The sequence below is a fragment of the Rhincodon typus genome, chromosome 46, assembly GCF_021869965.1.
Source record: "Rhincodon typus isolate 14 chromosome 46, sRhiTyp1.1, whole genome shotgun sequence".
Classification (NCBI taxonomy): domain Eukaryota; kingdom Metazoa; phylum Chordata; class Chondrichthyes; order Orectolobiformes; family Rhincodontidae; genus Rhincodon; species Rhincodon typus.
In genome coordinates this window covers 6594471-6606946 of record NC_063377.1, presented here as the reverse complement: position 1 = coordinate 6606946, position 12476 = coordinate 6594471, and the positions used below count along the sequence as shown (strand labels likewise).

General features: G+C 54.8%; 1 protein-coding gene across 1 annotated transcript in view; it reads left to right on the top strand.

The window, feature by feature from the left end:
- LOC109925832 (histone-lysine N-methyltransferase SETDB1-like) overlaps positions 1 to 12476 on the top strand; it is a 32390-nt gene that overhangs the window by 18079 nt on the left and 1835 nt on the right. Inside the window, exons 9-14 of the mRNA XM_048620344.1 lie at positions 223 to 339; positions 1771 to 1940; positions 6039 to 6715; positions 7687 to 7721; positions 8199 to 8334; positions 11905 to 12106. Coding sequence (XP_048476301.1) covers positions 223 to 339; positions 1771 to 1940; positions 6039 to 6715; positions 7687 to 7721; positions 8199 to 8334; positions 11905 to 12106 — 1337 coding nt within the window. The remainder of the gene's footprint in view (positions 1 to 222; positions 340 to 1770; positions 1941 to 6038; positions 6716 to 7686; positions 7722 to 8198; positions 8335 to 11904; positions 12107 to 12476) is intronic.

Genomic DNA, 12476 nt, shown 5'->3' with positions numbered 1-12476 from the left:
GCGGGGATGCCGGGGATTGTTGGGGGTGGGGAGGGGAAGTTGCGATCTTGCTCCTGCGGGGATTGTTGGGGGTTGGAAGGGGGCGATCTTGCTCCTGCGGGGATGCCGGGGATTGTTGGGAGTGGGGACTCACTCCTGCAGCGAGGGTTGGTGGGGAACTTGCGTATTTCTTTAATGAAGCAGTGTTGCCCTCGTGGCCGTAACATGTCAGTGTTGTTGCAGGTCGAAATGTGCTTGTCTCCAACTGACCATGCAGGCTACTGCCTGTAGCCCAGGCGGCCAGATCAACTACAACGCAGGCTATCAGAGCAAACGGCTGGACGAGTGTTTACCCACGGGGTAAGTGGCAGAGGGAGCAACATCCCCACCACCCATTGCAGACAGCATTAACTAAATGTTATAAAATCATGAGGGGCATGGTTTAAGGTGAGAGGGGAAAGGGAACTGAGAGGTAACTTTTTCACGCAGAGGGTGGTGCGTGTATGGAACGAGCTGCCAGAGGAAGTGGGTGGGGGCTGGTACAGTTACAACATTTAAAAGGCATCTGGATGGGGACAAGGATAGGAAGGGTTTAGTGGGATAGGGGCCAGATGCTGGCAAATGGGACTAGATTAATTTAGGATATCTGGGTCAGCACGGACGGGTTGGGCCAAAGGGTCTGTTTCCATGCTGTGCAGCTGTAGGACTCTAATTGCCCAGAGAGCAGCTAAAAGCCATTTATGGATAGTAGGAACTGCCGATTGCTGGAGTCTGAGATAACAAGGTGTGGAGCTGGAGGAACACAGCAGGCCAAGCAGCATCAGAGGAGCAGGAAGGCTGACGTTTTGGGTCAGGACCCTTCTGAAGGGTCACGTATAGGCCAGGCCAGGTAAGGATGGCAGATTTCCTTTCCCTGCAGCACTTTAGTGAACCCACTGGATTTGTACGACAATCGACAGAGCTTACCCAGTCACCGTTCGGCCAGCTTCTCATTCCAGATTCGTATTGAGTTCAGATTTCCCCATGGGCCTGGTGGGATTTGAACTCGGGTCTGCATGGCACTTGCCTGGGGTTCTGGGCTGCTCGGCCAGGGTCTCTTCCCACTGCACGACTGTCTTTCCTCCCGCACCTACAAAACAAAACCTAGTGGTAGGATAGTAGTTAAAACCTCCTTCGGGAGGGAGTCACTAGTGGGGCAATGAAATCTGCTGTCCCAGCCCATTTTGGGCCTACACGTGACTCCAGGTCCAGCACAGATGGCTGTTGATTCTTAACTCCCCTCTGGGAATTAGGGAGGGGCCCAGCCTGTATAGAGTTCTGTTTGCCTTTTATTCTTAAAAGTGTTTGAATACAAGAGTGAGAAAACCACACTGTGCCGACATACAGGACCTTGGTGAGACCACTTCTGGAGTAGTGTTTCCCCCTGCCTTCCTTGAACAATTTAGTGTAACCAGCCTCGCTGGGAATGGGAGGGGTGTTCACTTCATTGCTTCCCCAAGGAGAGAGAGTCTTCATCCCAAAATGGAGGAGAGATGGCCCGAGAGCCCGTGGGAAACGAGCGAATCTCCGGGACGGTTGGCGTGATCAGTGGTGAGAGGCGCGAGGTTAGCGGCTTCTGGTCTGTTCCATCCTTTCCCCCGGTTTGAAACTGAGTGACAGGTGTCGGTGAGCAGACCCCACCCCATCCGGTTTGCAAACTGTGGGTTTTAGTTCAGCAGGGAACAGGGCCCCGAATGTATACAAGGTTGTGACTGAATTCAAGATTAATCCACGCCTCTCTGCCTCCCCCAGGATCTATGAGTGTAACAAACGGTGCAAATGCAACGTCGGAATGTGCACCAACAGATTGGTGCAGCACGGCCTACAGGTCAGGCTGCAGCTCTTCAAGACCCAGAACAAGGGCTGGGGCATTCGCTGCCTGGATGATATCGCCAAGGGCTCGTTTGTCTGTATTTACGCAGGTAACCAACTCTCTTCACCAACTCTGCCGGGGTCAACCTGATATGGTTACTCACAGCGACGTTGGCTCCCCACCCCCCATCCGTCATTTGGTCCCCACCTCCTCTTCCTCTTCAACGCTGAGGGGGGCGTGTGGTGCTGTTAGAGACTTAAATGCTTCTCTGCCAACCTCAGGTGGGCTGTAGGATCCCAGGGCTGTGATTGGAAGAGAAGGGCTGGGTGCGGGATGGGGAAGGTGCCCTGGGTACAAATGCTTATGTCCAGTCTGTCTTCGTGGAAAGAGACAATCCAATCAATATCAAAATTGCAAAGCTGTTGTGTACCAAATAGCACCTACCATATCTTCCGTTTGGCGTCGCTGGCCAGGCCCAGCATTTATTGCCCCATCCCTAATTGCCCCGGGGGCAGTTAAGACTCAACCACATTGCTGTGGATCTGGAGTCACCTGTAGGCCAGACCAGGTAAGGATGGCAGTTTCCTTACCTAAAGGGCATGAGTGAACCAGATGGGATTTTCCAACAATCGAAAATGATTCCAGATTTTGTTTTTTAATATTGAATTCAAATTCTACCATCTGCGTGTTTGCACCCAGATGCCCCGATCAAATGTCAGATGAGTTTCAGCGATAATGCCACTAGGCTGAAGCCTCCCTGACTAAACCATACAGAACTGCATTGGCTGCGGGGATGTGTCAGGAGGTGGAAAAGGGCGCAGTATACGTTTCGGTTTTTACGGGAGGGGGTGGGGTAAGGGTCAGTGTGGAGCCTGAGAGACTCTGCCTGCTGTGAGGAGCTGGAAAGAGAGAAATGTTGAACCAGGTTCAAGAGTTGAGCAACTATAAATTGGTGGTGCAGTGGACAGAGAAGAAGGTTATCTAAGAATAAGAAGAGATCTTGATCATTGGAGCCAATGGGTTGAGGAGCGGCAGACGGAGTTTAACTTGGATAAATGCGAGGGGTTGCGTTTTGGTAAAACAAACAAGAGCAGGACGTATACAATTAATGGTAGGGCCCTGGGGTAGTGTTGTAGAACAGAGACACCAAGGGGTTCAGGAACATAATTGTTTGAAGTTCGTGTCACAGGTAGACAGAGGGGGTTAAGAAGGCGTTTAGCACGCTTGCCTTCATTGCTCAGACCTTTGAGTAAAGGAGTTGGGGACATCATGTTGAGGTTGTACAGGACATTAGTGAGGCCTCTTCTGGAGCACTGTGTCCAGTTCTGGTCACCCTGTTATAGGAAGGATATTATTAAACTGGAGAGGGTTCAGAAGAGACTTGCCAGGAGTAGAGGGTTTGAGTTATAAAGAAAGGTTGGATAAGCTAGGGCTATTTTCCCTGGAGCGTAGGAGGCTGAGGGGTGACCTTACAGAGGTTTATAAAATAATGAGGGGCATGGATAGGGGGAATAGCAGGTGTCTTCAAGACTAGGGGGTGTATTTTTAAGGTGGGAGGAGAAAGATTTAGAATAGAATCCCTACGATGCGGAAGCAGGGTGTTCGGCCCATCGAGTTCACACCGACCCTCCCAAGAGCATCCCTCCCAGACCCACGCACCCCATCCTATGCCTGTAGTTAAAAAAGACATGGGTGGGGGCAGGGGGCAATGATTTTACACAGTGGTTCGCATGTGGAAAGAACTTCCTGAGGAAGTGGTGGATGCAGGTACAGTTATAACATTTAAAAAACATTTGGATAAGGACATGAATAGGAAAGGTTTGGAGGGATATGGGCCAGGAGCAGGCAGGTGGGACTAGTTTGGGATTATGGACTGGTTGGGCTGAAGGGTCTGTCTCTGCGCTGTGTGGCTGTAACTGTCCTGTTGTTTGGGACGTTGGGGAACGGGGAGGTGGGGTATAGAGCTTCCACCTGGCTGTTTATAGGAGAATAATGTTCCACCCAAGTCCCCCAGGGGTTTGACTGAGCATTCCCATGATGTGCTGTTTGTGGCAGCCCCGTGTCTTGTGATGCTCTGTTGATGGAAGCTTTGTGTTCGAGATCGGAACAGAAGTTTAAAATAAACCCTCTGCTGTTGTTGATGGATGTTTGCGGGACCGGGGTTGGGGGGGGTGCGGGGAGGGGAGAGTGGTACAGCATGATGATAAACTCACTCCTACACCTATAGTCTCGCTGGCATATTGCGGTTGTGGCACTTCAGAAATGTGACAACCGGTTCGCACTCAGCAGCGATCTGATACCGGCCCAGTCCAACTGTACTTTGTGATGGTGCCTTAGGCCAGCGTTTTAAACACCCCGTTTCCATTTCTCCCAGAGTGGCATCGACCCGAGATGGAGGCTAGGACTTGGGTTTAATGGCTGATCCCTCGGCGCTGACCCCGCGGCAATGCAGCGCTCCCTCAGCACTGACCCTCATTAGAGCGGTCCTTGCTGAGACGACTCCACCGCTACTGTCTGTCTGTCCTGACTGTAGCGCTGGGTGCGATAATTGCGAGGACGCTGACAGTGCCTGCACTACAAAGCCCCTGAAACGTTTTGTTGGACTTCCTGAGGACGTGCAAGGTGCTGTGTAAATCTGAGAACAGTCCAGCTCATCCTGCTGCTCTGGCTGAAGATAACCGCTTTATTTTAAACCCCCTCCCCACCAACCCTGTTCCCTAACTGCGCAGGTTACTGCATTTCAGATGCAAATCAGCTAAGGCTTTCCACCTCTGCCACCAAACTGGGCAAAGAATTCCTCCCATCCTCCCCCCACCGCCACCCAGGGGCGAAGACCCTTTCCAAAGTCCCCTCCTATTCTTCGACCCATGACCTTTAAATCCATGGCCCCCGATGACTGACGGGGGAGGGGTAACAGATCTTCCTTGTCTCTGCCCCCTCATCCTTTCAAACATCTCCGATCAATTCACCCCACAAGCTTCCCTGTTACAACCAACCTGGGCTCTCTCCCGCCATCCCTCACAGCCGCGATTTTCAGGACTTGGCAACATTTTTGGAGTGCTGTGTCCAGTTCTGGTCGCCCTGTTACAGGAAGGATATTATTAAACTGGAGTGGGTTCGGAAGAGGTTGACGAGGATGTTGCCAGGGTTGGAGGGTTTGAGCTACAGGGAGAGGCTGGGGCTGTTTTCCCTGGAGCATCGGAGGCTGAGGGGGTGACCTTATAGAGGTTTATAAAATCATGAGGGGCATGGATAGGGTGAATAGGCAAGGTCTTTTTCCCCAGGGTAAGGGGAGTCCAAAACTAGAGGGGCATAGGTTTAAGGTGAGGGGTAAGTTTTAAAATGGACTTAAGCGGCAATTTTTTCGCACAGAGGGTGGTGCGTGTATGGAAGGAGCTGCCAGAGGAAGTGGGTGGGGACTGGTACAATTACAACATTTAAAAGGCATCTGGATGGGGACATGGATAGGAAGGGTTTAGAGGGATAGGGGCCAAACACGGGCAAGTGGGGCTAGTTTAATTTGGGGTATCTGGAAGGCAGGGACAAGTTGGACCGAAGGGTCAGTTTCCTCACTGTATGACTCCCCTGCCCCAAGCAATCCTGTCTTTTCCTGTCAAGTGGGAACCGGGACTGTACTTGGATTTTCCTGCCCTTTTTTTTTTAAAGAAAAGCCTTACTGCGCGACCCGCTTGCGCTTTGTCCTGACTGTGTGGTGGGATGAGGGCACCACTTGGTGAGGCCAGTATTTGTTACCTCCGCCCGTCCCTAATTGCCCCTCGAGCCGGGCACCCTCGCTCCGGCTGAGTTCAGGGAGGCGGTTGTAGAGTCGAACCCGGGGTGGGGGGGGGGGGGGGGGAGCGGGTGTGGGCTCCCGAATCGCTGGCCGGCCGGCCAATCCGCGAACCCGATGGAGAGGGGTTGATGAGCGAGAACAGGTGAGGGGCCCCAGCGGATGATCCAGATTGTGTGGTTTGTTTGTTTTTGGCCCTCATTCGATGACTGACAAGATTGGCTTTGTGATTCCGGGTTTGCTCCGTTGAATTTAAATTCTGCCAGGGTGGGAATCGAACGCTCGGCCCTCGGAATGTTGGCGTCTGCTTTGTAAGTGTTGGAACACTTGTAAGTGTTGTCCCTGTCGGAACACACTAGGCTGTGGTTGGCCTGATGCAGTGTCTCTTTGGCGTTTCCCCCCTCCCCACCCCGGCAGGTAAGATCCTTACCGACGACTTTGCGGATAAAGAGGGCTTGGAGATGGGCGACGAGTATTTTGCCAATCTGGACCACATCGAGAGCGTGGAGAAGTACAAAGAGGGCTACGAGAGTGACGCCAAGTGTTCATCGGATAGCAGCGGCGTGGACCTGAAGGAGGAGCACGACCACAGTGGCACCGACGCCGAGGATTCCAGCTCCGACAGCTCCGACCAGAACTTTGGCGGCAACGACGACGCCTACGTGCCCAGCTCAGTGTGGCGCAGCTACGTCACCCGCACCAAGAGCCGCGAGCAGAAGGAGAACGGCTCGGAGACCGGCCTGACCCGCCAGGAGGAGCCCGGCCCGCCCCCGGCCTCCGCCGCTCCCACTGCCCCCCCACCGACGCCTGCCCCCTGCAAGCTGCCCGTCACCGAGGAGACGGCCAAGAACAAGGTGGCCTCCTGGCTCAGCGCCATGCGGGTGGCTGACTCCCCTGTGGACCCCGAGGCCGGGGGTGAGGCCAAGCCCCTCAAAGACGAGGCGGTGAAGGGCGAGGGGACGGCCCCCAAGCCAGACGAGGAGGATGAGGAGGAGGAGGAGGAGGGGGGTCCCAAACCCGCCGACGCAGACTCCAAGCCATGGGGCAAGCAAGAGGAGAAGAAAGACGCCAAGGCTGAGGTGGCGGACCTGAAGGTGAGGGCCCCGGCGGGAACTGCCCACACCCACGCCCCCCAACCCAACTCGCGAGAGGTTTGGCGTCTCACTGCAACGTGTAGCCCAGAGGGTCATTTTTCCCATCCACATGGAAACAAACCACCACCCCCCCCCCCCCCCACCCACTTTTTGCCCCCTTGACTGGACGTGGAAGCTGTTGGAGGCGTGCGTTCAGTTCAGACGGTGGGTGTGAGTTTCCTGTGGGGCATAGCCAGGGACTGGGTGGGTGGGAGGGAGGGGTTCTGTTCACGGGTGCACGTCAATTTCCCAACCAGGGGTCCCCGGGAAATAGTTCCCCTCAGCCACCCTGTCATCGCGGCTTGTGGGAGCTTGCTGTGCGTGCGCTGACTGTTAGGTCCCCTCCCCGAAGTGATCCGAACTGTCCTTAGTAAATGGAGGCTCCCCTCTCCAAATAATACTCAGTGCGTTGACTTGCAATCTTTTCGTAGTATAATTTCCTCCCTGTCTCTGTCACCTTCTCCAGCCCCCTACACCACTCTCCCTATCTCTGTCACCCCCCTCCAGCCCCCTACACCTCCGTCCCTATCCCTGACACCTCCTCCAGCCCCCTATACCCTTTCCCTACCCCTGTCACTGTTACCCTGTGGGGCCCTGAAGTCTGGGACAGCGTGCACTGATATCTGAGCCCCCCGCCGTTAGACACTGGGACCTGCACCAATTGCTCCCTGTGGCTGTGTCCTCTCTGGCGAATTCACCGCCACGCCCCCCCCCAGCCGGTCCCGGGTGCTGGGTGCTGGGTGCTGTTACCCATGACCAGTGTGTGAGTGAAGCCCAGCCTGGTTGCATTCTGAGATCACAGCGAGTGTCTCAGCCTCTGATTACACCGCGCGGAGCAATGGAGCCCTCCTGCCTGTCTGTGCTACTCAATCTCGACTTTTTCACGGTGGGGGTAAGTGCTGATGTTCTCCCCTTTTTTTTTGTCTTTGCAGAATCCTGAAGCACCACCTCACCTGAAAATATCTTCGTAAGTACTGGACTCAGTTCCTCAGCCAGTTCTGCTCCCCACTCGCCTTCCTGGTCCCCTCCTCTTCATCCTCTTCCTGCTCCCTAACTTACACCCTCCCCCAACCCCCTCTCTTGCCATCTCCCCATCACCACCTGTGTCCCCTCCCACCCGCGACCCCCGTCCCTGTCACCTTATGCCCCCTTTGCACCCCCTGCCCCCATCTCTGCCCCATCCCGTCTCTGTCCCCTCACATGCCCCCCCCGTCCCTGTCTCTGTCTCTTTGTGTCCCCGTCTGCATCCCTTTACGCCCCCCTCGCACCCCTCTTCCCCATCTCTGTCTTCCCCCCACCCCCTTCTCTCCGTGAGAGGTCACGGACCTGTATCCAGTTTCAACTCCGTGATTCCCGTCGCTCCGAGCACCTGCTGAAACCCCGTTTTCCACCCCCTCTCGTCACCCTTTTCCTCCCTCTCCCCACAATCTCTTGTGTCCTTCAGGCCGTTCGACAATGCATCCCGCAACTTTGGCTACAACCCACGGCCGGCCCGGACCGAGGGGATTCGCCGACCTGTCAGTAAGACCACCCTGCTTCAGGCCCGTCGGAATTCCACCCCAGCACCTTCTGCCAAAGATGTGAGTGTGGCGCCAGTGAGTCGCGTGGTGGTGGGGGGGTGGGCACAGTCATGCCAAGGCGGTGGGGGGTGGGGGGGGGGCGGGGCAGCGGTGGGGGTTGGTGTCGTTCATGCTTGATCGCTGTCTTCGGTGAAAGCTGGAGACCTTCTGCTCCCCCCTCCCCCCGCCTGGCGTTCTGTACTTTTCCGAACCCTGGCATAGCTCTGGAGGTCATCCTCTGTCAGACGTAGGAGCTATTCAACTTATTGAGTCTGCTCTGCCATATTCAGTGAGGTCGTGGCCGATCTAATCAAAACGCTCCCTCGGCCTCGAATATCCCTCGTGACCCAGCCCCGACGGCCCACTGCAGTCAAGAGTTCCACAGATTTACTCCCCTCGGAGAGAAGAAGGATCCCTGACCCAAAACGTCGGCTTTTCTGCTTCCTCTGATGCTGCCTGGCCTGCTGTGTTCCTCCAGCTCTACACTGTGTTATCTTTGACTCCAGCATCGGCAGTTCCTACTGTCTCGAAGAAATTCCTCCCCATCTCTGTCTTCAATGAGCAGCCACCTTGTTCTGAGATGATGTCCCTCTTGTCCTAGATGCTCCCCACACAAGGGGGAAGTACCCTCTCCACATCTCCCCTATCAATTTCCCCCTGAGAATCTTGTCTGTTTCAATAAGGTCGCCTCTCGTTCTTTTAAGCTCCCAATGTGTACAGGAACCAAGCTGACTAAGACTGGCCCTTCCGTACCCGGGATCAGCCAAGCGAGCCTTCCCTGGACTGCGTCTGATGCCCAGTCTATCATTTCTTGGATACGAGGCCCCAGCATACTGTTCGCAGTGTTCCACTTGTCTCCAACGAGAGTCACGTGCAGTTTTAGCACAACGTCCCGACTTTTATATTCTGTTCCCTTCTCCAACCAAGGCCAGCGTTCTGTGTGCCGTGCCCATTACCCACTGAGCTTGGGACGCTGTCTTTTTGTAATTTGTCGTCAGGAATGTCCACTGCACTCGCCGCTAAATCTACCCGTCTGTGTGGAGGCAGCTGCTGTTGGGCAAAGATTTGTAGGTTAGGATGGATTGGCCGTGCTAAATTACCCCGTAGTACCCAGGGACGTGCAGGTTAGGGTGGATTGGCTGTGCTAAATTGCCCTGCAGTGCCCAGGGATGTGCAGGTTAGGGTGGATTGGCTGTGCTAAATTGCCCTGCAGTGCCCAGGGATGTGCAGGTTAGGGTGGATTAGCCGTGCTAAATTGCCCTGCAGTGCCCAGGGATGTGCAGGTTAGGGTGGATTGGCCGTGCTAAATTACCCAGTAGTGCCCAGGGATGTACAGCTTAGGGTGAGTTATAGGGGCATGGGTCTGGGTGGGATGCTGTGAGGGTCGGTGTGGACTTGTTGGGCCGAAGGGCCTGTTTCCCTACTGTAGGGATTCCATGGTCTAGGAGCGGCACCAGCCTCACCGACTTTGTTGCTCTTGCGACTGCCATCATCGACTGGCAGCATTGGGTGCGGAGAGCTCTCCCCGTCGCCCCCTCAGGACCGAGAGCCCAAACAGCTGCGTTGTCGTGGGTGACGCTTTGCGGCCTATGCGAACGGTGTTCAGTCACCGGCCTTTTACTTGTGTGCTCGCGGCAAGGGTGACATTTACCCTTCCCTCCGCTGAACTGAGTCCCTCCATCAGGCCCCTTCGCAGTGCAATTAAAAAGTTGACCTCATTGCTGTGTGAGAGGGCCTGGAGTCGCATGTAGGCCCAGACTGGGCTAAGGCGCAGCAGATTTCCTTACCCCATTCGTGACCCCCACCTTTTTACCACAATCGATCACCAAGACGAGCTGCCAATTCCAGATTTTCTGCGCTGAATTTAGTTCCCTCCCTGGGCTGTGGCTGTATTTGAACACTCTCTCTCCAACACCCCCCCCACCTCACAAACACCCCCATGCAACATTATTCACTCAGTGATGTTATTGATCTCCCCAGCTGAATTCAAATTCATTCGTTTTAACAAGAATGTTGCCAGGACTGGGGGGTTTTGATTTACAAGGAGAGGCTGGGTCTGTTTTCCCCGGAGCGTCGGAGGCTGAGGGGGTGATCTTATAGAGGCTTATAACATCATGAGGGGCATGGATAGAGTGAATAGGCAAGGTCTTTTTATCCCCAGGGGTAGGGGGGAGTCCAAAACTAGAGCGGCATAAGGTGAGAGGGGAAAGGGACCTGAGGGGCAACTTTTTCACGCAGAGGGTGGTGCATGTATGGAATGAGCTGCCAGAGGAAGTGGTGGAGGCTGGTACAATGACAGCATTTATAAAGGCGTCTGGATGGGGACATGAATAGGAAGGGTTTAGAGGGGTAGGGGCCAAATGCTGGCAAATGGGAGTAGATTAATTTAGGATATCTGGGTCGGCATGAACGAGTTGGGCCGAAGGGTCTGTTTCCGTGCTGTAGAGCTCAGAGTCTTAATAGGACTAGATTAATTTAGGATAAAGGGTCGACCAGGACAATTCAGACTGAAGGGTCTGTTTCCATGCCGTACGACTCTAAAACTGATTTGCGAGGGACTGTGATTGGGAAGCTGTTGGCCTCCTTTTAAAGAGCTGGCTGGTTTGCTGACATCCTCTCTCACTCTCACTGAGCAAAACCTGTGGGGTCTTGACAAATCGAGAGCAGGGTGGGGCCGTTTATACTGAGGCGATTATCACTCGACTAATACAGAGATTCAGTCACGTTCCAGGGGCCTTGGTTCGAATCGCAATCGGTGGGATTTGAATTCCGTGAAAAGTATTTGGAAGTAGGAGTTTTAAATGAAACCACTGCCGACTTTTGTCGGGCTAAAATCTGCCTGGTTCACTGATCCTTCAGGGAAGGAAACGGCCACCTGGGTCTGGGCCTACACGTCACTCCATGCCCTCCCCCCTACCCCACAGCGACTGGGGTGGGCGCTGAATGGCTGGCCCAGTGATGCCCTCTTTGGTGAATTAGCGACAAAAATGTAAAGAGGGCACCTTTTTGATAAAGGTCAGGCATTGCCTCGTGTTCCCACGGTGGAGGGAAGGGTGTGAGGTTGACCAAAATGGGCGTGGGGTTTGGGGTGGGGGCGGGGGAGCAGTGGTGAGGGAAGTCGGGCAGTACGGAGGCTCTGGGGCTGCTCCTCCCGGGAGCAGAGGAGTTTGGATCGAGGCAGTGGCTGGTTCGGGTTCAAGTGGCCAACTGTCCATCTCTGTTCACAGATGGGACGAGGATTTTGGAGTGTTGGCAGGGAAGGTGCATTTACGTTAGGGGCTGGGTTACGGGGAGCAGGGGGTGTGCACAGCCAGGTACTCTGCGGCCCGTGGCTCTTGATGATGGACCGGGGTGGGGGAAGTCAGCAGGTGATCCTCACACGGGAAATGTACAGGCACGCGAGGGGCATAAACTCCAAGGGGGAGACCTGAGGGTCGGGATTGACGATCGCTCAATGGCAAGGGCTCAGCTGGACTCATTGAGCTGATGGGATCTCTCGTTCTCGCGCTCACGCTTTGCTGTCACGCACGCTGTCTCTGTCTCGCTCGGTCACGCTCTCTCTCTGTCTCACACCCCCCACGCCTCGAGCAGGAGGTGATGACGCTATCAAGCAGCTCAGACACCGAGATGGAGACGGGCACACAGACTAGCGGCAGCCGTAAACCCACACAGGGCCAGGCACCCGCTGCCGCTGTTGCCGCCAATGACAGTGACGACGTTCAGACCATTTCCTCGGGCTCCGACGAGGCATACAGCGCAGACAAGAAAGACGAGAGCGATCCAAAGGACACAGGTACCACACGCTCCCACCCACCCGCAAAACCCTGCCTGTATATAGCAGCTCTCGTGGGGTGAAATATTCCCTGGTGTTCCACGGGATGTGGAATCAGGTCAGATTTATAGCAGGAAGAGGCCATTCGGCCCTTTGAGCCTGCTTGCCCCCCATTCAATAGGATCCAGGCTAATCCAACATTCACCGTGTCTAAATTCCTGACCTTTCCCTTGATCCCCCTCTCCCTGACTCATCGGGAATCTCAGCATTAAATATACGCAAGGCCTCTGCCCCCCCACAGCTCTCTGGGGTAAGAAGTTCCAAAGACTCCCGACCCTCTCATGGAAGACATTCCTCCTCATCTCAGTCTCAAATTGGTGCCCCCTTTATT